Source organism: Fistularia commersonii, chromosome 21, assembly GCF_037954325.1.
Source record: "Fistularia commersonii isolate RoL2024-O1a breed Wild chromosome 21, RoL_Fcom_v1.0, whole genome shotgun sequence".
Classification (NCBI taxonomy): Eukaryota; Metazoa; Chordata; class Actinopteri; order Syngnathiformes; family Fistulariidae; genus Fistularia; species Fistularia commersonii.
The window spans coordinates 2,531,500-2,553,855 of NC_141304.1; the positions used below are offsets into that span (position 1 = coordinate 2,531,500).

General features: G+C 49.7%; 1 protein-coding gene across 4 annotated transcripts; it reads right to left on the bottom strand.

Moving 5' to 3' along the window:
• Positions 1-1,145: 1,145 nt before the first annotated feature.
• fgd5b (FYVE, RhoGEF and PH domain containing 5b) lies at positions 1,146-22,007 on the bottom strand. 4 transcript variants are annotated; one of them, XM_086169045.1, is made up of 21 exons: positions 21,861-22,007; positions 18,288-20,796; positions 14,129-14,282; positions 13,931-13,989; positions 13,820-13,850; positions 13,577-13,728; positions 13,332-13,488; positions 12,468-12,555; positions 12,341-12,391; positions 10,573-10,631; positions 9,995-10,066; positions 9,841-9,909; positions 8,618-8,701; positions 7,253-7,332; positions 7,064-7,160; positions 6,854-6,991; positions 6,670-6,772; positions 5,602-5,741; positions 5,398-5,523; positions 5,135-5,289; positions 1,146-4,433 (listed from the first exon to the last, which is right to left on the bottom strand). In XM_086169045.1, exons 1-21 carry the CDS (start codon positions 21,868-21,870, stop codon positions 4,397-4,399), a joined length of 4,371 nt encoding a protein of 1,456 aa, XP_086025171.1. In that variant the 5' UTR covers positions 21,871-22,007; the 3' UTR covers positions 1,146-4,396. The 4 variants fall into 4 exon arrangements, with proteins under 4 accessions (XP_086025171.1, XP_086025170.1, XP_086025172.1 ...); XM_086169044.1 differs by having other exon boundaries at positions 5,602-5,738; positions 12,468-12,558; XM_086169046.1 differs by having other exon boundaries at positions 5,425-5,523; positions 12,468-12,558.
• Between the last annotated feature and the right edge of the window lie 349 nt (positions 22,008-22,356).

Here is a 22,356-nt window from a genome sequence, read left to right on the forward strand (position 1 = left end):
CTACTAGATGTATTGCCTCACCTGCCATCATGAAAAATATATAAAAATAAAAGTTAACATGAAATAAATATTATTAATCGGCAGCAATCTGTGTTATAAATGTATTATCCGTTGGATTCCAACCAGTTTTCTTCATTCAAACAAAAAAAAAATTGCTGGATTTGTTTGTCGCCCGATCAAATCTGGGGTGAGGCAGAGGTGAGCCGTGCCTCACCTCACCTCTATGATAATTGCAATGAAAGGGCAGCACTGTGGTGCAGTGGTTAACCACTTCAACCTCACAGCAAGAAGTTCAATTCTGAGTGGAATATGGATGTTCTCCCCATGTCTTCCGGGTTATCCTGTTTCCTCCCAGGAGGTCAGAAGATCGTGTCGCAGGTTAATTGGAGACCCTAAATCAGAGGTTTATATGTCTGTATGTATTTCTATGTCTCGTCCACTGACAGCTGGGCTAATCCAACCCCTGCCGAATAAACGGTATAGATAATGAATAAATGAATAATAATAAAAACAGACTTTCTATCCCAAATTAGCATTTTGTACCACCGAGCTGTCTCGGCAACGCTCAGGCGGCTTAGAGGAGCTCAGGATCCAGGAGCGTTCAGTGCAGTCCATCTGCTGCTGGGACGGCGAGATTGGACTTTATTTTCTCGACAAATTCATCGTCGGCGTGCTCCTCGGGGCGGGAGACGGTGTCGTAACACCCGCAGCTGATGTGAGATGTATTTACGCGATGCCTGGTAGGTGTTTTGGTAGCACTTCCCACCAACCCATGGTATCTGCGACTGTCTTATGATCTGTTTCGATTCTCCGCAGGACGTGCTCCGAAGAGGGAGGTCAGGCGACTGTATTCAACCCGTCGTGACGCAACGGTTCAGTCTTTGGCGCTGAGCGGTCACCTTTAAAAGTTCAGACATCGGCAAATATCCTGGTACCATCTCTAACCTTTTGCGTCGCCAGCCTTCAAGAAGATCTCGATGTAGAGCTGACGCCGCAAACACAACCGTTGCATAACATTCTCGGCACCTTTGCTGTGCAACTGCTACCTCAGACTTCTAGAACCCTCGGCGTCCTAGAACTGGTGGTCAACACTAAAGAACATTTCCTGTTTGTGATGCATCATCTAAAACCAAAGACACAATGAAGTTGTTTAAAATTATATTTTATTGATGTAGTCTTTCACGCATTTTATTTTGAAAATTTGCATGCGCATCACTCCTACACTTGACTCAGTCGCTAACATGCTAACACGGCCCGCTAAAGAATATCCCTACAGAGCTTCTACGGAACGGGATAAGGAGCCAACAGAGAGACACCAGAAGGCAGCAAGAAGAAAATTCCAAGAGTCCGACTTAAACTAGGGGTGCAGGGGCCGTCTAATATCTGGCTAATGAAAGGTATAGCTCAATGTTCTCACTGGTTTTGTCCCCTCATCTTCAAGAACCCTGAGTATCCCCTTGGGGTTGTTGGTCTGACGGTGATCCAGATTTTTTTTTTTGCACCGGAGTTCTTCTTTTCAGCTCCAATCCAACGTTCAAACTTTCAAACTGTTCAAACAATGTCGCGCTTTGGAGTTGCCGAAACATCCCTGCATTAAGGCGACATTCCTATCTTTTGTTCTCCCCAATACTGTTCCCAATAATCTGGATTTCGGTCTCTCGAACCTGGAATCCTGCTGCAGCAGACGGAATAGTAGCTAAAGTGTCGTGCATCATTCTGGGCCTTCTGGGGTCGACCAAACCTGAGGATCTTATTGAGACACGCTGGCGAGGATGTGGTGAAATGTTGCAACGTGAAAGAAAAACAGGATGGATTGGATTATATCTGCAACAAGCATCCTGGTCTTCCTGCATGTGCCAGCTTTTGGGGGGAAAGAAAGTTTTTTTTTTCTTAGCGGCCGGCAAACCCAACCATTCTGCGTCACGCCGACAGGAAGCTTGTTAAACGAAAAAAGTGAGGCGCCAATTTACGGCGGCGGCGCATCTTTGTCTGTCTACTCTTACATAACCGGCAGCTTGTGACTCACATAAAGAAGTGTACTGAATGTATACTGGAGACGAGCCGCAAAGGGCCTCCTCGGTCTCCCACAGATGCGCCTTCAAAGCTGAAGGAACCCCATCTGCCAGTTTTTCATCTAAATCAAATAAAACACCGAAAGCCGCGACTCACCCGTGGGATGTAAAGGCTACAGAAGGGTTAACTGTAGCCCTTGCGTCTTAAAGAGGCCAGATGCGTTTCCGCACAGAGGCTCAGTGGACGGTGAATCTGAAGGTGTAATTATCGTTCAGGCCAAAAAAAAGTCTTGACAGCCCAACTTCCCGGCGTCCCTGCTGGTCAACTGCCAGCGGGTGACGGGAAAACAAATCGAAAAACAATCACGACAGGAGTTAGCTCGGTCTTCTCGCCGTCCCTCTGCAGAGGACAAACCGGCCAAAGGAGGTGTGCGTTAAATGTTGAGTTGATTTTTTTTCCCCCGTCCACCGTTTGTCCTGCGGAGGGAGAGTGGGATATTTAAAGCTCTCAGGGAGGTGGACTAGGTGTAACATTGACTTGGCGGCGTGGGCTGCAGAGTTTGCTAAGTGGGACACGAGGATGAGTTGCTGCGTTCTTCCAGTCTCCTTTCTTTTCTCTCTCTCTCTCTCGCTCTCTCTCAGCATCTTTGGCTGATTTTCGGGGTGAGTGCTCGGAAAAAACATCCAATAAATCAGATTCCCGGGTTGTTACGTGATGAGTTGTTCCCCTTTTCCCGCGAGGATCCGCTGCCCACGCAGCGCTCCTGCGAGATGAAAAGGCTCAAGACTAGCGGCGCAAACACAAACATTACCCTTGCGGGCTGAAAAAAACGGAGGGACGTGGAGGTCTCACAGTGCTGCTCTCTCATTCCCAGATCATCATTTTGCCATTGGCTGTTAATGATTTCAGATATGGGCGCAGAACATATGCAAGTAAAAATACTTTGCTCCTGTAAACCCAACGGTTCGGATTGTGCTCTTCCTTTAAACGTGCCAGAAAACCTGAATAAGGGAGCAGGAAAGGGTGAAGCGGCAGGAGGTGGGACTCGCCACAGACAGCGCGGTGATGGATGATCTGCCCTCTATGTAGGACGAGGCTGTCTGCAACTTTTCAGGAGCCCCAGAAAGAAGATTCTGGGTCAGCGAGCCTCGTGGGGGGAAGGAAAGCGGAGCAGGCCCGTCCGTTCGCTGTGTACCGCTAAGTCCCCCGGCGTCCTCTCCAACGGCGTGGTTTTGAAAGCCCTGCCGGCTCAGAGGTTATTCGGAGCGAGCAACAGGTCCCCCGCCCGTCGGCGTCGGAACGTCAATGTCATCCTCTGCCCGCCGTCCGGGTGAGGAGGCGGTTCTCGGCTCCCTTCGGAGAGAAGAAGCTCAAACAATTCCTTCCGCACAAAGTGCACGAACCGGCGCGCAGCTTTACATCTTTGCGCGCTCTGAATCTCCGTTCCGGGTCGATAGATGAGCTGACGCCGATGTACGGAGCTACATTCTTATTTGTTTTATTTCACTTTCACAAATCCAGTCTTTTTTATATATCACTGCGGGGAAGGGAGGCGAAGAAGGAAGTTACCGGCGAGGCCCCGCACCGGGTGTTGGATCCAGAGGGTTCATATCCCTCGGTTCCTGAGAAATGGATGAGAAGGTGCGGGGGAGGGGGGTTTCAAGTCTTCGATATCGGGGGGTTTTAAGGGGCGATAGGGGTGCGGGTCGAAGCCAGGCTGACGCAAATGTCGGGGGAGCTCAGAAAAGTAAAACGGGAGGCTTTGACTACAGCTGAAGGTTGCCATGGTGATATCAATGGCTCCGTTACAATGGAATGCGGCGAACCTCTCCAACCCTCTGGAAATCTGGCTCACTCATTAACCAGGCCGACCATAACTACCGTGGCGACGGGCTCTGCCGGGCACGACCAGTCACGACCGGCCAACCGTTGTTTTTCAGCGTCGCCGGAGGTACTTCCTGTCAAACCACACAGCTTCTGGATGTGGTATCTGGCACCGAAAACAAACATGGCCTCCTTCGCCGGGGCGATTAAACAAACGGAGTGAGATTAGTCGTTCTTCTCCTGGACGTTTCTTCACACCCGCAGTAGTAGTTTTCTGCATCCTGAACAGTTCGGTCTTGATCTTCTCAGCTGTGCGAGCGCTCTGCCGGTCAGCTGCGGCGTGAGTCAAGCGCAGGTATCTAGGCCGACGCCTCAGGTGGCTCTCGGCGTCTCGCCCGCAGCAGGGCGGGGGCGGGGCGGGGAAATGTAGGCGATCGCGTCCCCTCTCGGAAGTGGCCGTCAAAGTATCTCACGGACGTAATCCGATGGCCGCTCTTGTAGGGCGCGTGTTTGAGTCCTCTTAAAAAAAGAACAGGAGAGAGGCAGCGCCCTCCGCGTCCTATAAAACCGTGGCCTCCTCCATGGCGTTCACCCACCTGCGCGAGGAGCGGGTTCACGTTAGGATAAAAGCAAAAGTCAAACCGAAGTTGCGGTAGCCCCAACGTCGGGACGCGCATGCTGTTCGTGTGTCACACACCAACGCTAGTGTTTTGATAAAATGCTAAAAACATTTGTGATGCAAACATTGAACAGTAAAAATAAGAAAGAAATAAATAGATAAACGTCCGGGAGCCGTAACGAAGGGCAAAAGGTTCCCCAAAAAAAGCAACACAAATGAAAGAATGTGAACGTAGCACTTTCCCGATATGGCGGGTGTAAACAAAACTGTCTTATTCATTTGACGTCGGAACGCGCATGCTGTTCGTGTGTCACACACCATCGCTAACGTTTTGATAAAATCCTAAAAACATTGGTGATACAAACATTGAACGGTAAAAATAAGAAATAAATAAACGTCTGGGAGCCGTAACGAAGGGCAAAACGTTCCCCAAAAAAAGCAACACAAATGAAAGAATGTGAACGTAGCACTATTCCAATATGGCGGGTGTAAACAAAACTGTCTTATTCATTCGACGTCCGCACGCGGCTAATTATTTTACGTGCGTCGGAATGATGCAAGTTGGACTCCCGGTACATTTATCGTCAAAAACCAGGGACCGTCTGTACTGGCAGTGTTTCGTCTGGGCTTTCTGGACCTGGACCGTGATGCTGTTTCAGAGTAGGCGGACGTTCTCACCTCTGGGCGGTGTGGTTGTCCTCGGCTCTGAACGAGTAGTACAGGGTGTTTTTGTGGTAGAGCTGGAAAACCTTAGCCTCGTCGTCTCCCTCCTGCTTGTCGGAGAGCTTCACGGTGAACCCCAGCAGGGGTAAGCTCTCTGAGGCCACCTTTTCCTGCGGAGGCGGGAGGGGGCGGACGTGAAGTATCGAACCGCAACGCACGTTGAGGTGTGAATGAGTGAACAGCGCACAGGTTAAAGGGGAGCGCTTGTTTCCCCTCACCTCTTGGGCTCGGTAGGTGTAAAGCACCTTGTCTTTGAGGAGGAACCACAGTCTCTTCCAGTTCCTCTTGCTCTTCTTGCTGCGATGCAGGCTGCCGCTGATGGAGCCCTCGTCCGACACCGTCACCTGCGGGGCAAAGCCGGGCCGTGACGTCGTTCCGCATCCCGGCCACAGACGGACGAAAAAAAAACGACGACGCGGTACCTGGTTGAAGGAGACCGTGCCCTTGCGGTGCCTTAAAAAGTTGGAGGGGTGGATGTTTTGGAAGACGGCCGAGAGCGGGCGGCCGGAGCGGGCCGGCCGCGGGCTGCTCTTCGCCGAAGACACGCACATGTCTTCTCCTGCTGAGACAAAAAGACAAAAAGTGTGTGACATGCGGAGAACGGTGTCATCTCCGGGCATATCGCTCTCAAAGGCCATTCCAACTTTGTTTTCTCGTCACGCCACATGAATTATTCATAGAATAATAATCACGGACTATCAGATGGGTTGGAGTGTTTTTATCTTCTCTCCCTACACTGCTTTACCGTGTGAAGAACCCCGTTTGCCGTTAGCTAACTCTACACTTAAGGAGAAAATGTGGACGTTCCTCTGCGAGGAAACCTGGAAACCCCTCCCAAGAAAACTGCTCTGCAGTCCTGAGGAAGTATTTGGTGATTGGTGTGGCTTCGGTGTTCCACAAATTACCAACCACTGGTAAGTTCTGATGGAACTGTGAGAAAACCCTGCCTCAGAGTGGGACCTGGGAACCTGGAGCTGATGTCTTCAGACTTTTTATTTCCTCTTCCTTCAGCTGAAGGGAATATTCAAATCTTTGTACTTTTTAAGACCTTAAAACACTTTATAACCTTGACTTTGACACTTTATATTTTCATTTGTATTTCTTATTCTCCCTCCTTCCTACTATTATTGTTATGTTTTACTTGAAACTCTGGCACGACAATTTCCTTCGGGATAAATTAAGTTGTTCTTATTCTTATTCTTATGTCCGCGATCCTCGGTTCCCCTGGTGTCCCAAAGCACCGAGAAAAGGCCCTGTTCCTAAAAAGCTTCTCGGAACTGCAAATTGTTTTTTTGGACTATAAGAGGAAGATGGAGGACATGTAGAGAAGCCAGCCAGGCATTAGGATAAAGAAGCCAATTGACCCTCAGACTCTGTCCAACCTCTAAGCTGCCTCTTGAAAGATGTTTTAATTATAATCCCTCTTAGCTTCTCCCATCCAGGATTCTCCCGGGCTAAGATGACTCGAGACGCGTCGGTTCTAGTCACACCTCTGTTCTTCAGCTCGTTGTAGCAGTGGTCACACACTTTGGCCAGGCGGTCCTTCATGTACTTCAGCGGATATCTGTGCTTGGAGCAGCTCCGGCAGACGATCTGCGCGGATTCAAATAGGTGATTCTTAGGAGACGTTCATCGGAACATCGCTGGCGGCGCTTCGTTCGGCGCGCCTCTCACCCTCCCGCAGCCGTGGCAGTGGTGTCGGCGCAGCGTGAGGCTGAAGTCGGAGGTGCAGTTCATGCACATCATCACCTGCGACACCGGGACCAGAGTCGGGGCTTTCTCGCCCAGAGACGGATGCAGGCGATCTCTGCCCTGGAACACACACGCGGGGTCGGCGTGAGGGCGCGCCGGGAAGCTAAAACAACTGGCGACGGGCGGGTTTACCTCTCCCGGGCAGCCGCTGAGTCCCGCGGGGCCTCGGGTGTGTTCGCTCGCCGCCCGGCTCAGGGTGTAAAACCAGTCCTCCCTCTCGATGAACGAGCTGCAAGGCCGACGCAGAAAGGACGCGGGTTTCGTTTCACGGTTGTTTCCACGAGCGGAGCGGGTTTTGGAATACGCCGAGGCGCCTTCTACCTGGCAGACAAGGTGATGGTGATGTCCGGACCCTCGATCCTCAGCACGTTCTGGACGCTCTCCACGACAGGCTTACTGACCTAGGCGGGAGCAGAGAGTACATTTAATACTTTGTAGTATTAGCATTACATCCTTTATATATTTTTACATTTACAGTGACAACTTATGAGTGAATAAACTAACGAGATACAAGCTGTCACACGGTCGATGTTTCGTGCACAATATAAGTTGACATATATACTTGTATGTCTCTACCAAATGTACATATTGAAGTTTAGCCATTAAGTGTAACATAGTGTGCAAGTTACATTTAGCAATAACTGTAGCTATAAATATGTAGCAGCGTTGTTCAGCGATAGAGCAGGAAATGAAAAAATCGTCAAACCATGTATTTTTTTTATACATTATTTGTAAAGTACATTTTTCTTATTTAAAAACAAATAACAAAATTGTAGCTTTCAGGGGGCTGGAATGGATTAATAGCTTTGCAGTTCATTTCAATGGGGAAATTTTAATTGATATGTAACACCTTGACGTAGGAGTTTAACCCATTACGTGACCAACTGAATTTGCTGATATATTAAATGAAATGCCCCCATTAAAATGAATTGAAACGCTATTAATCTGTTCCAGCCCCATGATTTTGTTACATGTTTCTAAATAGGTACATTTTTTACAAACAAATAAGGTGTAAAAAAATGCACAATAAAAGGGAATGTAATGAAAAAGTGGTTTATTTAAGTGACTTGACCTTGAGGACTGGCTGAAGGTGGCGGCGGAGGAGGTTGGGGGTGTTTTTCATTTGGTGCTCTGTCGCATAACTTACTGGCTGCACACTTAATGCTGCAATGTGTTGCTTAATGTAGTGTGGTGTGCACGCTTTGTGTCACTTCATGTCTAACCTTCATTTATGGACGGCGTCAACGCCGCTTCTCTTTTTTTAAAACCAGCGAACCGTCCTTGACCGGCTTTGAACGACTCTTCTGGATCCAAAATCCCCGTAAATGTCTCCCGCCTTCTCATAGCCGATGCACACCTTCTTGTGTTTTTCCATCATTTTGTCTGTACTAGCTAGCAGCGGGCGGCGCGTACCGCTGTTTTTAAACACCACTTCACGGACAGCGGCGGCCACGTCGTTGCCAAACGCTCATCCCGCTCATTGTTACTCAGATCTCGTATCACGAAGCAAAAGATGCACTGAGCGACGGCTCGAATCTTGGAAAACTCCCAAGTTGATGCACTCGTAAGTCAAGGTTAAAAAGGGGAAAAAGAGTTATGAGCTCGGTCACGGGATTGGTTAACTCGTAAATCAAGATATTACTGCATGTACAAAATTGTTTGAGGAAGGTGGAGCGGGGCTCTGACCTTCAAGCTGCTGAGGGTCAGGGTGTTCTTCAGCCTGTACTTTCCATCCTGTTGAGGGTACGTGTACAGCAGCACGTCGTTCATCTGAAAAACAGCAAGACCCAGCAAGCCGGTCGAAATCAGACGCCCGGGAGAGAAGGATGAAATCTGGATGGGGGGATTTTTTTTCGGTTCATATGGTGCGAGTGCAGCGGCCGTCCACTGGGGGGCGCTATAACCCAAGATTCGGGATAGATGAGTTCTCGTTTTGGCCCAAACACCGACTAAATAAACCTGCCAGGTTATTCACCATTTCATCTGTCAACATGTCTGAGCCCTGTTCACCTCCACCTTTATTATTTCCTGATCTGCTCGACCCCCCTCGTGCGTTTCGGTGGCTTCCATCTCCTGCGACGGGGTTTTATTGTTCCGTTCCCCGGCAGCGTTGAATAGCCGCTGACATTTGATCGCCGTCCAGGTTGGACGTGGCAGGATATAATATTTACAGTCTCCTCTGCTGTCCTGGCCTGATAACCAGCCCGACGTCACGTGCAGGACTTTCCTGCGGAGCCCAATAAAAACGGGGTGTTTAAGGGTTTTTTTTTATTTAGTGGAGGTATCATGGCCGCCGCTGGTTGCCAAGGGAAGGGCCGCTTTTGGTGACATTTAGGGTGATAACGTGAAAACAATGGGGCCGGATTTTAAATAAACCCGGCGGAGTGATGGAGCCCGGAGCCAGAAAGGGGACGAAGGAAATGATAGTTTGGTGAGGATCTGCATAATTATCATTATTATTTATGAGACCGGGAGACAAGTGATATTGGTCTCGGCACGCGGTCTGTGTTTATAAAGATATATTTTATGGCTATTCTTTTCAAAACTTCTGCAGGAGCCACTTCCCCTTTGCTTTCGCCTCATCTCCGCCGGCGGAAAACTGCCTCCGTGGCCTCGGGGGCAGTGATAACGTCCTGAGAAAACTGGGCCGTTTAGGTTCACAGGTGCGAGCGGACCCTCCGGTTTATACAGGGCCGCTCCGCCATTTTTCTTGTGTGTGAGAGTAATAAGCGCCGGCTCAGGAAGCCGGCATTCAGAAACATCCTGCCAGGAAACCCCTGCTCTTAACAGCGTGGTCTGGATCCAGAAATACTCGGGGCGGCGGAGCGTGAAGGCCTCCGGTCCGCATTTCGCACACGGCGACCCCGCTGGACGTTAAGGAGGACGCGACGGCAGGAAGCGGCGTTTACCAAAAACAGGTGACGGGGCTGCCGGCTCTTCCTGCTGACCTTCATCAGGGTGCCCTCCTTCACGAAGACCTGAGGAGAGCAAACGGACTTCAGACGCGTCAGCGGGGAGGCCGGTGGCGTTATCGGAGTACCGGTGGCGTTATCGGAGCCGTACCCTGCCGGGGCGCAGCAGGTCCCGCTGGCCGCGAACGCTGTACTCGATGTTGACCAGCCGCAACAGGTTCTTCTTCGGGATCCATCGAGGAGGACACACGGGAGAGGAGATGGGGGTCAGACGTCAAAACGACAGGAAGTGGAGACGGAGCTTTTTCTTTTCAAGGCTTTTTAGAAGCCGAGAGCCGGTGCAGGGCTGCTCAGACGCAGGACCGTGGAGGTCTGTCATCTTCAGGTGTCCTCCAGGGTCACAGGTCTTCACTGAAGTCCAGTGGAGATCAGTGACCACAGCAGGAAAGCAGCACCACGGCGTTTCCATGGTGAAGACCGATGAGTGTGTATGTGTGTCGGGAGAGAGGGATGTGCTCCTCAGCTTCCAGCCGAGTGGAGACAGGACCGGACAGAAAGGAGGAGGGTTGAAGAAGACTAATGGACGCTACGTGTCGGGATTATTGGCTTCTGTGTGTCACTCGTGTGAACATTAGCCTATTAGGCTATTATCATAAACATGTGTCCACACATTTGTATTAATCGCATCATGCAGCTTGCATGTGTGTGTTCTCACCAGACCACACTTACCCCATTCTTCAAACTGTCGTTGGCTTGGTCTGCGATGTCTGACACGATGATGACTGCGGCTGAAGACAGAGAAAGAGGGAGAGAGAAATGGCGAGACAGAGAAAGATAGACAGAAGGAGAGACGGAGGGATGGACGGAGACAGAGAAAGGCAGAGAAAATCTGAGTTCAGTGATTTCCTGACCTCTAGGGACTGAAGCCGGACCCTGACACATGAGGAAACGGCCCTGCTGGCGTTCCTCCACTCACGTCCAGCAGGCACTGGGACACATCACATTTAATGGCTGCCGCGCACGCCGCCGCGCACGCCGCCGCCCATTAAAAAGGGACCGTTCCCCTTCGCTTCTGTCCACACGTGTCGACTCACTGGAGAATAATTGTCCCTCAACAGACGAAACAAGAAGCTGGTTTAGACCTGCTCTTTGGAAAACACGCTGTCAGCGATCCACAGACAACACACACACACACACATCTCAATAAGCTGTGCGTCTGTCTTGGTCGTCGTGGTGACCACCAAACAAGTCAATAAAACTCCACTCACCCTCCGCCAGGTCTCACTTCTACTCATAACTACATCGAGAACATGACATATATATATATATATATATTGTCAAAGTTGTTAATATCAAAATTATGACTTTTGCCTCCTAATGAGGGTTTTCGTGCCACGCATCCAAGAAGAAAAAAAAAAGCATTAAACTGAAAACCAGGAGGAAACCTGGGCGTGCTGCGCAGTAACTGTCTCTCTGATGGATTGCACGTTGGAGCGGCACCACAGAAGAAGAATAAAAATGGCCGCCCCGCCGGGTGTGCTGTCACACTCACACACACACACACACACACACACTCACGCACGCACACACGGGGAAGTGTAAATTGGCTCTCACGCGGCCTCCTCGCCGTGCCTGTAATGCTCCTCTGTGGCTGAGGGAGAGTGTGTTCGGTCAACCGCGGGTGATTAAGTGTGTGTGTGTGTGTGTTTTAATGGAATTGTGGTCATTTGGTGAGTTCTTTTGAGCAGAGAAGGTACACACATGTCACTGATCTGTGGGCGTGCACGTATCTGAGTGCCGCGGCGTTCATGGAAAGACAACCATGGGCAATCAGATGGTTGAAGTGTGTTTATCTTTTCCCTGCGCCGCTTCGCCGCGTGAAGAACCCCGTTAGCCGTTAGCTAACTCCGCACGAGTTCTGGACCAAAATGTAGATGTTCCTCTGCGAGTCTGAGAAACCCCTCTGAGGCTTAGCAGTGACCATGATAGTTTTAAAAATGGCGCTGTGCGAGAAGTATGGCTTATGAGTTCCACCAATCACCAAGCACCTATGGAACCGTAAGAAGAAGAACCGTAAGAAGTTGCCTCAGAGGAGGAACTGAGATGGTTCTTGGTCCCCGGTTCCTCTGCTGTCAAGAAACACCCTCCTTCGAGGTTCGAGGAACTGCAAAAAGTTCCTACAGCGCTAAAGTGGCTACCGTGCGGAAGGCGGGGCTTAACCTGGACATGTGACCTGTCAATCACAGGGACAGCAGGAACCCAGGCAAGAGCGTCGCCAGTAGATCTCTGCAAGGGAACCACTTTCTGAGAAATGAGAGCTAACTGTTTCTCCACTACTTCATCATTAACATACATCAGCACAAGGATGCTTTCACAGCTGAAACCCCTCGTTCTCACTTTTTTCATCATGATCTTGGCTTTGTGCTACACAGTCGCCTCAGCTAACCGCAACCTTAAAGATCAGGTGAAGTGCATACAATGTATTTTCTATGTTTACCTTGGGTGTCTTCGTACTCTTTGGAGTCAGGCGACAGGTTGTTCAGGTAGTCTGGAGGAGGAGAAAGAAAATGAGTTCCTCGCGGGGAAGGCGGACGAAATAACCTCGGCGGACGGCGGACGCCGACCTGTGAGAAGCATGCGGTACTGAGCCACGCGGACGATGACCTGCAGCAGCTGGTGTTTCAGAGAGATGTTTTCTCCGGCTGGGCTCTCCTGCTGTGACCAACACAAATAAAAGAAAAATGAAATGTAAGAGCCGGTGTGAAGAGGCAGAATGTGTAGGCTGCACTGAAAATTAGTATCAGTATTCAAGCCTACGTGAACCTTGAAAATGACCCACGAAGGCAGAAGGAAAGGAGATAAAACTCCCGATGCGTTCACGGACTGCGTTTTGCACTCCAGCAAAATGTACAATTGTCAACACTGGCGGCTGTTTATGACGATTTCAAGAGCCTGTAAGCGTGGTATCGGGTGATTTCCCTCAAAAAAAAAAAAAAAAAAAAGCAGTTCTTGAAGACATTGTACTTTTACACCCCCCCTCCCCACCATCAGACGGCAGGCAGTCTAAGCAAGCGGAGGAAACGGAGCTAATTTCTATTGTTTTGAAATGTAAATATAATCTGAGGTTGTAAATATAAACACGTCTAATCCAAACAAGGATAGGCGGGTTGGTGACATAACTTTAGGGTTTTTTTTTTTTTTTCTGACGCCGATTCATTGTGCGAAGGGGGTTGGGAGGGGAGGGGATGTCACCACGGTAACCGAGGCGAAATGAAATCTCTCCCTCCCGGCAGGTGGATTACCGCGGAAACCCTGAATTTCTTAAAATTTGTCTTTCCTGTGCTATGTATGTGTGTGTGGTACACTGTTATAAACCACGTGACACGCTCCACATCACGGTACTGAAAGTGGATATTCTATTATTCAAATGAATAAAATGAAAGAACCGGCTCTCGAATTCACTGTTCCTGCCAGCGACGTATTTTGACCTCGAACTGGCGAACGATGGCGGCGAAAGCGGGCGAGGCGTGGCAGCTCTCCTCCAGGAGGCTCATGCTTCGGTCATAGTGGCCGATGTAAGTGGTAAAGACCAGGAACTCCGATCTCCTGGACAGGAAGATGTCCGCAATCCTCTGGTTCTCGTCCCTGAAGGCCAAAAGAGAAGGGGGTGATGACGAAGAGGTCGAGTTTTAAAGGAGGGAAACGCTCCGGACGCGAGGACGTCACGTCTCACCACTGTCGGATTCGATTCTCCAGCTCGCTGAGGATCCTGCGGTGCAGGGCGTAAACGTCGGGCAGCTCATTCAGGATCTCCCAGAGCCTTTCTTCATCCAGGACGGGCTCGCCCTCTTCGCCCACTGCCGCCCCTACCGCTTCCCGGAAGTCCTGTCGCATAAAAAGACAATTTCTTGACGTGCGCTAGCAGGCAGGAAGGCGGGCTTGGATTTGTTACATTGACAACAACATTATCACTTACTTCTTGCAGAAGCTTGAGGGCTTTCACGTGCCTGTGAGGAAATACACAAACAATCAAAGATCACGTGTCTACGTTCTTTATTTCAATAACAGGAGTTTAAAAAGAACTCACATTTTTTCTGAATCCGCCAGTTCTTTGGCCACGTAAAAGGCTCTGGATCGACCGTCAGGCTGAAAACAACCACATTATTTCATTTTAATCAGCTTTAACGATCCATTGAGAAAATGCATTTGAAGACAAAGTGTATTTTAAATGTCCGTTTAAGACGTTATAACCAACATGAAGCTCAAGACAGCTGTGGGAACGTGCCTGTCTCTCGTAGTTGCTGTCGGCGACACCGTCTTCCTCCTCAGAGGTGCGTCCCAGGTCCTCGTCGGCCACCACCTTTCCCCTGACGTCACAGGCGGGGCCGGATGTCGGGCCGACGGCCAGCGAACACACGTTGTAGGCTTCTGTGTAGGCACTGCGGGGGGGAGGACGGTCACTCAATGTGCAAAGAGGGTAAAAAACACAGCACTGCGAAGCATTGGACGCCTAGCTTAATTTCAACTGCAACAAACTGGGAATAAAATGTCCGATACTGTCAGAAAACAAGTGATAATGGAAGGAACGCAACTGCTTTTCGCAACCTGGTCAAATTTTATTTTGAAAAAAGCCAATGCTGAAAAATAAGAGATATCTTTTGTTGTGATGAGCAAAAAGTTGGGTTTGGCTGCTGATCAGGGAAGCTGCAGTGCTAGCGCTCAGATTAGCCTAGCCTCCAAGATGAACTGGCATGTGTTTTCATGTTCCCGCGTTACAGCAAAGTTAGCCCAGCCTTTTGGTTTTCAATGAAATTATTGTTTTAAGTGTGAAAGGATTTGAAACCTCAATAGAGCGCCAAAGGTCAAAGGTCCATGCATTCACCCAGGTTTGTGGGATGAACATATTTTGGAGCCTTCTTTTGTTGTTGATGTTGTAGTTGCCTGGCAACAAAAAAGTGAAATAAAGTTGTGAAACTGAAAAGCATCACAGCTTCACTGGGGAGCGACAACAGAATGAAAACACACTCTGTTGTACATTGTATATTTTTACTTTATATATACAGTAGCGGTGTCACTGTATCGTGGATTTTTTACATTTTTATATTGCAGATTTGTTGCTATACAACAGGTTTTTGCATTATGTCCAGTTTACATCAACGTGCGTTCGCTGATCGTAGTGTTGCTCCGTGGTGTTGTGTTTGTGTGAATAATACGTGAAAGATTTTCATTTATTTCAATCCCTACTATGACGCCTAAACATTCTGCACCTTCTAAGCTATCCAGCACTGAACCTGAGCGACAGAGGAACAGGCTAAACAGGTTAATAAGAGTGTAGGGTGGGTGATAAAGCTCTAAATTATAGATAAATATTGAAACTATTTTATATATACATAAACAAAGGACTATTGTATATGATTTATGTGATATTATCTCATCACCAACAAGTCACTTTTCAGCTCCAGTGCTGTGATAACACACTGCAACAATCTGTTTTACTTACTGAGACCAGAGGGACTCATTTCACCCCCCGTTTTGTGATGCGCTACACTGAAATATGCTGATAATTACAAGTCTGTGTTAAAAATAATTATAATAATAACACACATTTAAAGAGCACTTTCCATCAAAGCGCGAAAAATGAGAAGAGATAAGACACAGATGGGATAAATGTCACACATTCGTTCATTTATTTCTCCTCCCCTGTAGGGAGGGACACACCGAGGCTGGAGGCCTCCACTGAACATCCTGCATGTTTTTAACCACTAGCACGGAAGTGCTAACCACTGCGTCACCAAACTCTCCCTCCAGACCTGGGGAACACAAAAGTCTTGGACGCGCGGTGCACTTCCAGGCACATGCAACTTCACCGAGCCAGACAGAGTAGATGGTGCGATGCCTCTGACTGCTTTATAGGCAACACCTTAAAGTCTGCTCCTGCCCGAGTGTAGCGAGTCAACGGTCACACTGAACACGGGCGGCCTCATTCTGAACAGTTTGCAGGCCGTGCACACCCTTCTTTGGGCAGCCAGGAAAGAAGGACATTACAATAATAATAGAAGTAAATGTGAATAGACGAAAGCGCTCTCCGGAGACCAAAACACTAATCCTTAAAGTCCTGCGGTGACAACTGTACGCGAGGGAGGCATATTTATGCTTTTCTACGGCAAGTGGGGACGTAAATTAATCAATTCGCATGGAGTGAATACTATGCAAATACAAAGAAATTAAAGAGAGAAAAAAAAGAGTTAGTGTGGTGATGCAGCAGTCCTTTTCAACGCTCCAGACAAATTTCCGCTGCGAGCACCAGTGGATCAAACCCCACTGAGATGCAAATTAGCTGCGCGTGAACAACATATGTGAGGCGTTCAGGTCTCCGCATCGCGCACATTAGAGCTGCACGGCCCATTGACGCCTGCTGAATCAAAGTTTGGATGAGATACTGGGGAAAGGGGGGGGGGGGGGGCGTTAACTGCAAGCAGATATTCTATATCAGGCTTTATCTCCTGCTATCTTGTAAACTGGCCCAGGGTGGCATGTATGGAGATAAATCCCAGAGGGAGGTTGGAAATAAAGAAAGTGCATGTTCCTTCAGATCAGGGTCCTGCTTAATCCAGCATGCAGGGCAAGTCAGATAATTGTCTGCATATTAGCCCCTTTGGGCTCCTGCACATCCAATCTTAGTGTTATTGTTGTCCATCCAGGAAGCGCCCCGCCGCGAGCGCAGCCTCTGGATTTCCTTCGAACTCTAACTGTACGCAGAAAATTAAGTTACCCCCGGCAGCGTTCTGCACCCAGCAGGAGATTTTCTACTCTCTGTTTCTACATCGTGCGCCTAGTTTTCTGCCCAAAGAGTGAAAATCTAGATTTCTAAAATCTATATTTTCTGCCGGATGCAAAACAAATGCATGTCAGGGTACTAGCGCCTTGGCGAGCTAATACCGACCTTAATCGCTACCTGGCTTTTGAATTGATTGCGACAATGTAGATGCCCATGGATATTAATCTGAAATAACACATCCCAAACATGTGTGTCCATGTGTCATCCCCAAACAGTTGAAACTACAAAACTAGTCGTCATGCTAACTAATTACGTGTGCTCTCAGTGCACGTGACATTATTGGACTTTTTATTCCAAACCGCAGCGTTGGCGTCAATGTATCTACACTCGCTGTGGTGTTTCATATTGCACGTTCTTGCTTGCACATGCAATCATCTCCACAAGGTGTGTGCGTGTGTGTGTGTGTGTGTGTGTGTGTGTGTGTGTGTGTGTGTGTGTGTGTGTGGGTTGGATGCAGCTGCAGACTCCTGAGCGCATAGTGAGATTGTATCGCTGCCTGTTGTTGTTCCTGACTGGATGCAGAAGACCGATGGCTCCAGAGTTCTCAGACTATTAATCATCTTGAGTAGCCTGTATGATACGGGAGAAGGCCACCGGGAGTGCAATGAGGGTGGGGTTTGGGGTGAGGGTGTGGGGGGCAGGAGGGGTGTTAATGTAGGTACAACATGGCTAAGCAACAAATACCGGAGCAGCCGTTGAACCGGAGGACGGACCAGCAGCATCGGCTGCAGGGGCCTGTTCTTGCACGCCGATGACTTATGAATGAAACCTATAAAGAATCCGTTCCACAACGCCGGCGGCACCCACGTTCTTTGTCCAGTACCCTTTGAAGCCGAGCCGCGCAAAAAGACCCCCCCCCCCCCCCAGCGGCGGTCGAGTCATGGCCCTCTAAGGGAGGCGCTGAAGATTATGTCTGCTGCAGGAGCTGTCAGATTTGTGTGTATGTTGCGTGTACTTTACATAAAAAACTGCATTCAAAACAAATCCGTTCTAACTCGATCTTCATCGGGACGATTTGATGAGCTTAAAAACCCTGGTTTTGGATGCGTGTGCGTTTGAGCCCATCGTGTTAAATGGAAGTCAATGGCTACTTTTAGCAAGTATTTTTTGTCGCTACTGTGAACTACTATGCTACGCTAAGCCAATACTGTTGCTAATGATGTGACGACAACCATGAGATTAACAGGTTTAAAGAACTTGTGGGCCACTTTTTATCGCATATTCTGTGTAAGGGCCGGTTCGATCCAACCGTGGAGAGATAACAGCTTTAAAAAAAAAAACCAGAAGGGCTGCGGGACCTCAACAGCCACCAGTGTTAATTTTACAGCTGACTACAGAGGCCCCCTGGGGCCACACCGCCATTGTCGGTTTGAAAGGGTAACATGTCAGAGGCATCAACTTCATAAATAGTTACAGCGCTTGGATCCTCAGGGCGCAGTAAAAACCTGCACAGTGGTTGCGCGGTAATGGCCGGCGAGGCTCACTGTCCAGCAGCTGCGGGATATCAGATTGAATTCTCGACCCGTCGCACACCATTTCTATCCACCGTCGGGGGCGGGCATGTTTCAACCGCGCTGTGAACAGAAATGCCGGAAAACGGCCTTACCTTTCTGTTTCCTGCTCAGGAGACTGAGTCCTGCTCTCGAACCCGGGGAGGCTGCTCATGTCCACGTAGCCGTCCGTCTCGTTGGCAGACGACAGCACCCGGGTGGGACGCTCAAAGAAGTCGTGGAACGGCCCCTGGCGTAGGGGCCTCTGCCGGGGGACCTGAAGGTTCTCGTAGTCGGCGTTGATGGGAGGGACGTTCTCGTAGTCTGAGGTATCTGCGTTGGGGACGGAGATGGAGCGAGGCTTCGTCAGGGGGAGCGGTGTGAAAGGCACGCGCGAGCGGTCCTCGAAGGACTCCACCCGGACAACGCTGCGGTTGAGGAAGGCCACCGAGCTGCCTCTCCTTTGGCTTTCCGGGTAGAAGAAGAAGGCCGGCGGCAGCTCCGGGGAGACGTGGGGCCTCCCGGCGAGCCGCGGGGAGCCGCTCGCACTGCTCCGGTCTAGATCCAGCAGCCTGCCAGGGGTGGGGTGGCCGGACTCCGGCGAGGATTTGAAGGACAGGTTGTCGTCTGCCGCCGCCTTGCTCTCGGTTTTCCTCCTGAACTTGAGCATCAGGAAGCGCTTGAGGGAAGATTTCTTCTTCCGGTTCTTCTCGGCGCCGTCCCCCTCTGTGATGAGCGAGGGGAAACTCTTGGTGATGGGCCTCTTGGTGATGTAGGCCAGCTCGAAGGGAGGCGGGATCTCGACCAGGGACGTGGGTGTGGACACGTCGCTGGACGACAGAGGCGAGCACCGGGAGAACTTTCCCACTGAACACGTGGCGCCCCTCTGCTTTGGAGAGCCAAGATGTCTTTGGCCGCACAGAGGCATGTCTTGGTCCTCCATGGAGAGGGAGCGAGGGTACAGGGACAAGTACTGGGGTTTGTTGTAGCTCCTGTGATGCATCGCGCTCAACATGGGGCTGCTGCTTGTCGCAGGTGCTTTTTGGCAGAATCTGCTCAGGCCGGGCCGCTGAGAAAACTGCCCCATCAAATCGTTACTAACGCCCCGAGAGCGGGAGCACATTCCTCTTGTCCTTTTGTGAAAGGGGAAAGGGTTTTCGCCCTCCGAGCACGGGCCCGGGTCCTCGTAGACGTGCTCGTCGCTGATGTCCTGCTCCGTGTCGGTGGTGTCGTCGGAGAGCGGCACGATGTGGCCCTCCGCGTCGTCGAGGAAGTCGGAGTCGTCCGGGGAGAGCGGCTGGCTCTCCGAGAGCGAGGAGGCAAGCGAGGTGTCGGCGTCTGAGTGGCACGGCGGCCTGAACCTGGAGTAGAGATGAGCCAGAAAGACCTGGCGCTCTTCACTTTTCGCCGGGGGCATTTCTTGGCCGGCTCCGACCTTATGTTTGTCGCTGTCGTCACTGCCGTACTCATCGCTGTTGCTAATCTCCACGTAATCCTCCGGAGACACACATCCCGCCCGTTCATTTCTGGCAGCCGCACCGCCCGGCGGGTCCGTCCCCCGGGTGGAATACTTCCCGGCCAAAAACCCACCGGGCAGAAGTCTAGGTGACGTGAAGGGGCTCTGCAGGAACCCCTGAGCTCTGCAGTTCTTTGAGATCATCTCTCTGTGGACTACGTCCTCAGAGGCGACGTAATAAGGCTCCCGAGTTCGATCTGCTAAGGCAACGTGATCTTCAGCTGTGTTGAGGAGCTGCTTCAGGGGAAAGCGGTGAAACTCGATGCTCTGTCCGTCGACAGCGGAGCCCGTCTGCGGCTTTCCTACCATTTCTTTTTCTTCGTGACTGCCGCTCAACTTCACTCTGATGGTCTTTCTCCACCCGGGAGCAGACTTCCTCGCCTCCTCCTTGTCTCCTTCCCTGAGAAAAACCTGTTGGGTGTCAGCGTCCAGCGCGACTGGATCGTTACCGTTCACGTCCTCGACTCCAAGCTCTCCTCGTCTCCCCTCCGTGCTGCCGCTTTCCAGCTCTTTTGGAGCCGCCCCCTCTTCGGCACTATTTACAGAAATGTCCCCCATCGAGAGCCCATCTGTGTCGGCGAGCGCCTCGCCGGCGTTGTCGTCGTCCATGTCGTCGGCGTCAATCATCTCCACCGCGTCCTCTGTGTCGCCGGGGAACCCGGCCTCGCTCACCCACAGGGTTTCCAGGGAGTCCGGCTCCTCTGTGAGAACGCTGTCCGTCAGTCTCCAGTCTTCGTCCATCGTCTGAGTCATCTCTTCTTCCTTTTCCTCCTCTTCCCCAGCCAGCCCTTCTGACACATTCTCCTTCAGCGGTGACCTAACGACGGAGGATTGTTTCTCTGCTGGAAATCTGTCGACGGCCCCTTTGTTTGAGACGCCGTCTGCCTCTTCGTCCGGCTCGCTGTCCGACGTTAGCACGCCGCCGTTCGCAGATCCTCCCGGGGTGCCCGAGGAGAAGGAGTCCCCCCCATTGAACTGCAACGCGACTTTAGGTTTGGGGGCGATGGAGGGTTTGGGACCCCTGGCTGATGACATGAGAGGGGCGGGCAGGTCCAGGCTGGCGTGACAAACAAATCTTGGCTTGGGAGCAGGAGAAGGCTTGGTGCAGGCTGAAAGAACAACAGGAAAAGGAAACTGTAAGATTATGTGTTTTAAAATAGCCCGCAGGTCATTTGTGCCTTGTTCCTGTGACCTACAACTACCGAGCGTTTCGCACTGTGTGAAATATTTACATTATAGTGACAGTCCTCTAACCCAAAACCACTGTATTTGAAATAAAGAAAAAATTAATCTAATCTCTCTCACGAAACACTGCGCTGCAAACCAGCTGAATCGTCCTGCCCATGTCATACTAGCCGTTTTGAGTGAATTCCTTGCGTGTTTTGGGTGCTGAATGCGTTTACTTTTCTTTTTTTTTAAGCTTAAGAACAAAAAAAAACAAAAAAATCAAGGGATTTCCCTGATTAACTTCCTGTAATTCAAGCAGGAGAAACCCCTCTCGGCTCGCCATCATCTCATCTCAAGTCCATCTGTAGACAAAGACCAGCCTTACACATGTGCAAATTGGTTATCTAATAACCTAGCTGACATATTTGACTACTTTTACTTTCTTCAATATTACTACTATAACTCACTTGCATGCTAAGACAGCTATAAAATAACATTTCCCTGAAAAGGAATGTGCCATAAAAAGATATAATCTTGTCATATTACATTATATTATTTATTTTAACTCCTGTTTCCTAGCATCATAGGCTAATAAGCAATTAATGCTAATTAGCATAGTGTACATATTTAGCCACAAAACTAGTGGAAACGCGGCTATAAAAATGAAGAAAAAAGTACAAAAAACGGATAAAAGCAGACTCAAAAGGAGTGTTAAACGGGTGTAAAAGACGTCGAGAAGTCGTTTTTAAGTCGAAAAATTTAGTTTTTTAGGGGAGACATTCCGAGGCGTTCGCTTCTCGGCCCCGGTGTTTCATTAACCGGCTTTTTTTTTTTTAAAGGAAATTCGAACCGCAAACCTCAAACTCGTCTCTCCCCTGCCTCCCCGGCACGGACATTTCAAAAGAAATAAGAAAAAATAAAAATAAAAAAACAAAGAAGTGCGATAAACGTAAAGAATCCACGAGTCTACTCATTTAAACAAAAAAAAAAAAAACCATAATCTCACCTGTGTTCATTATCCTGAGGCGACTCTCCCCGACATCGGTTCCTTGAACGCAACCTAGTCGCGGAGAACTTTAAATAAAAGTAAAATTAAACCGAATTTAAAGCCAACTCTGGAGCTCCGGCTGCGGTCCGCGGAGCTGTGACCGGGGCCGGGGGCTGAGCGGGACTGAGTCCGCCCGCCCCCCTCCCGCCGTCAGACGCTGCTCAGCTGATTCCCCGGAAGACCGGAGGTGACGACCGGCCACACGTCACCTGGACAGGTACCCGGAGATTAATATTTAAAATATAAAAACGGAATATTATGAATTCGATTTGAATATACATCATATGACTTCTAAGTAATATGTACAATTTCTATAAAATAAAATAAGAATATTGTTATATGATATGATATCAAATAACATGAGGTCTTTCCTACCTGAGGCTATCAGACTTTTTAATTCCTCTTCCCTCCGCCGCAAGGAATCTTCAATCTTTGTAGTTACTGCTAACAGTTA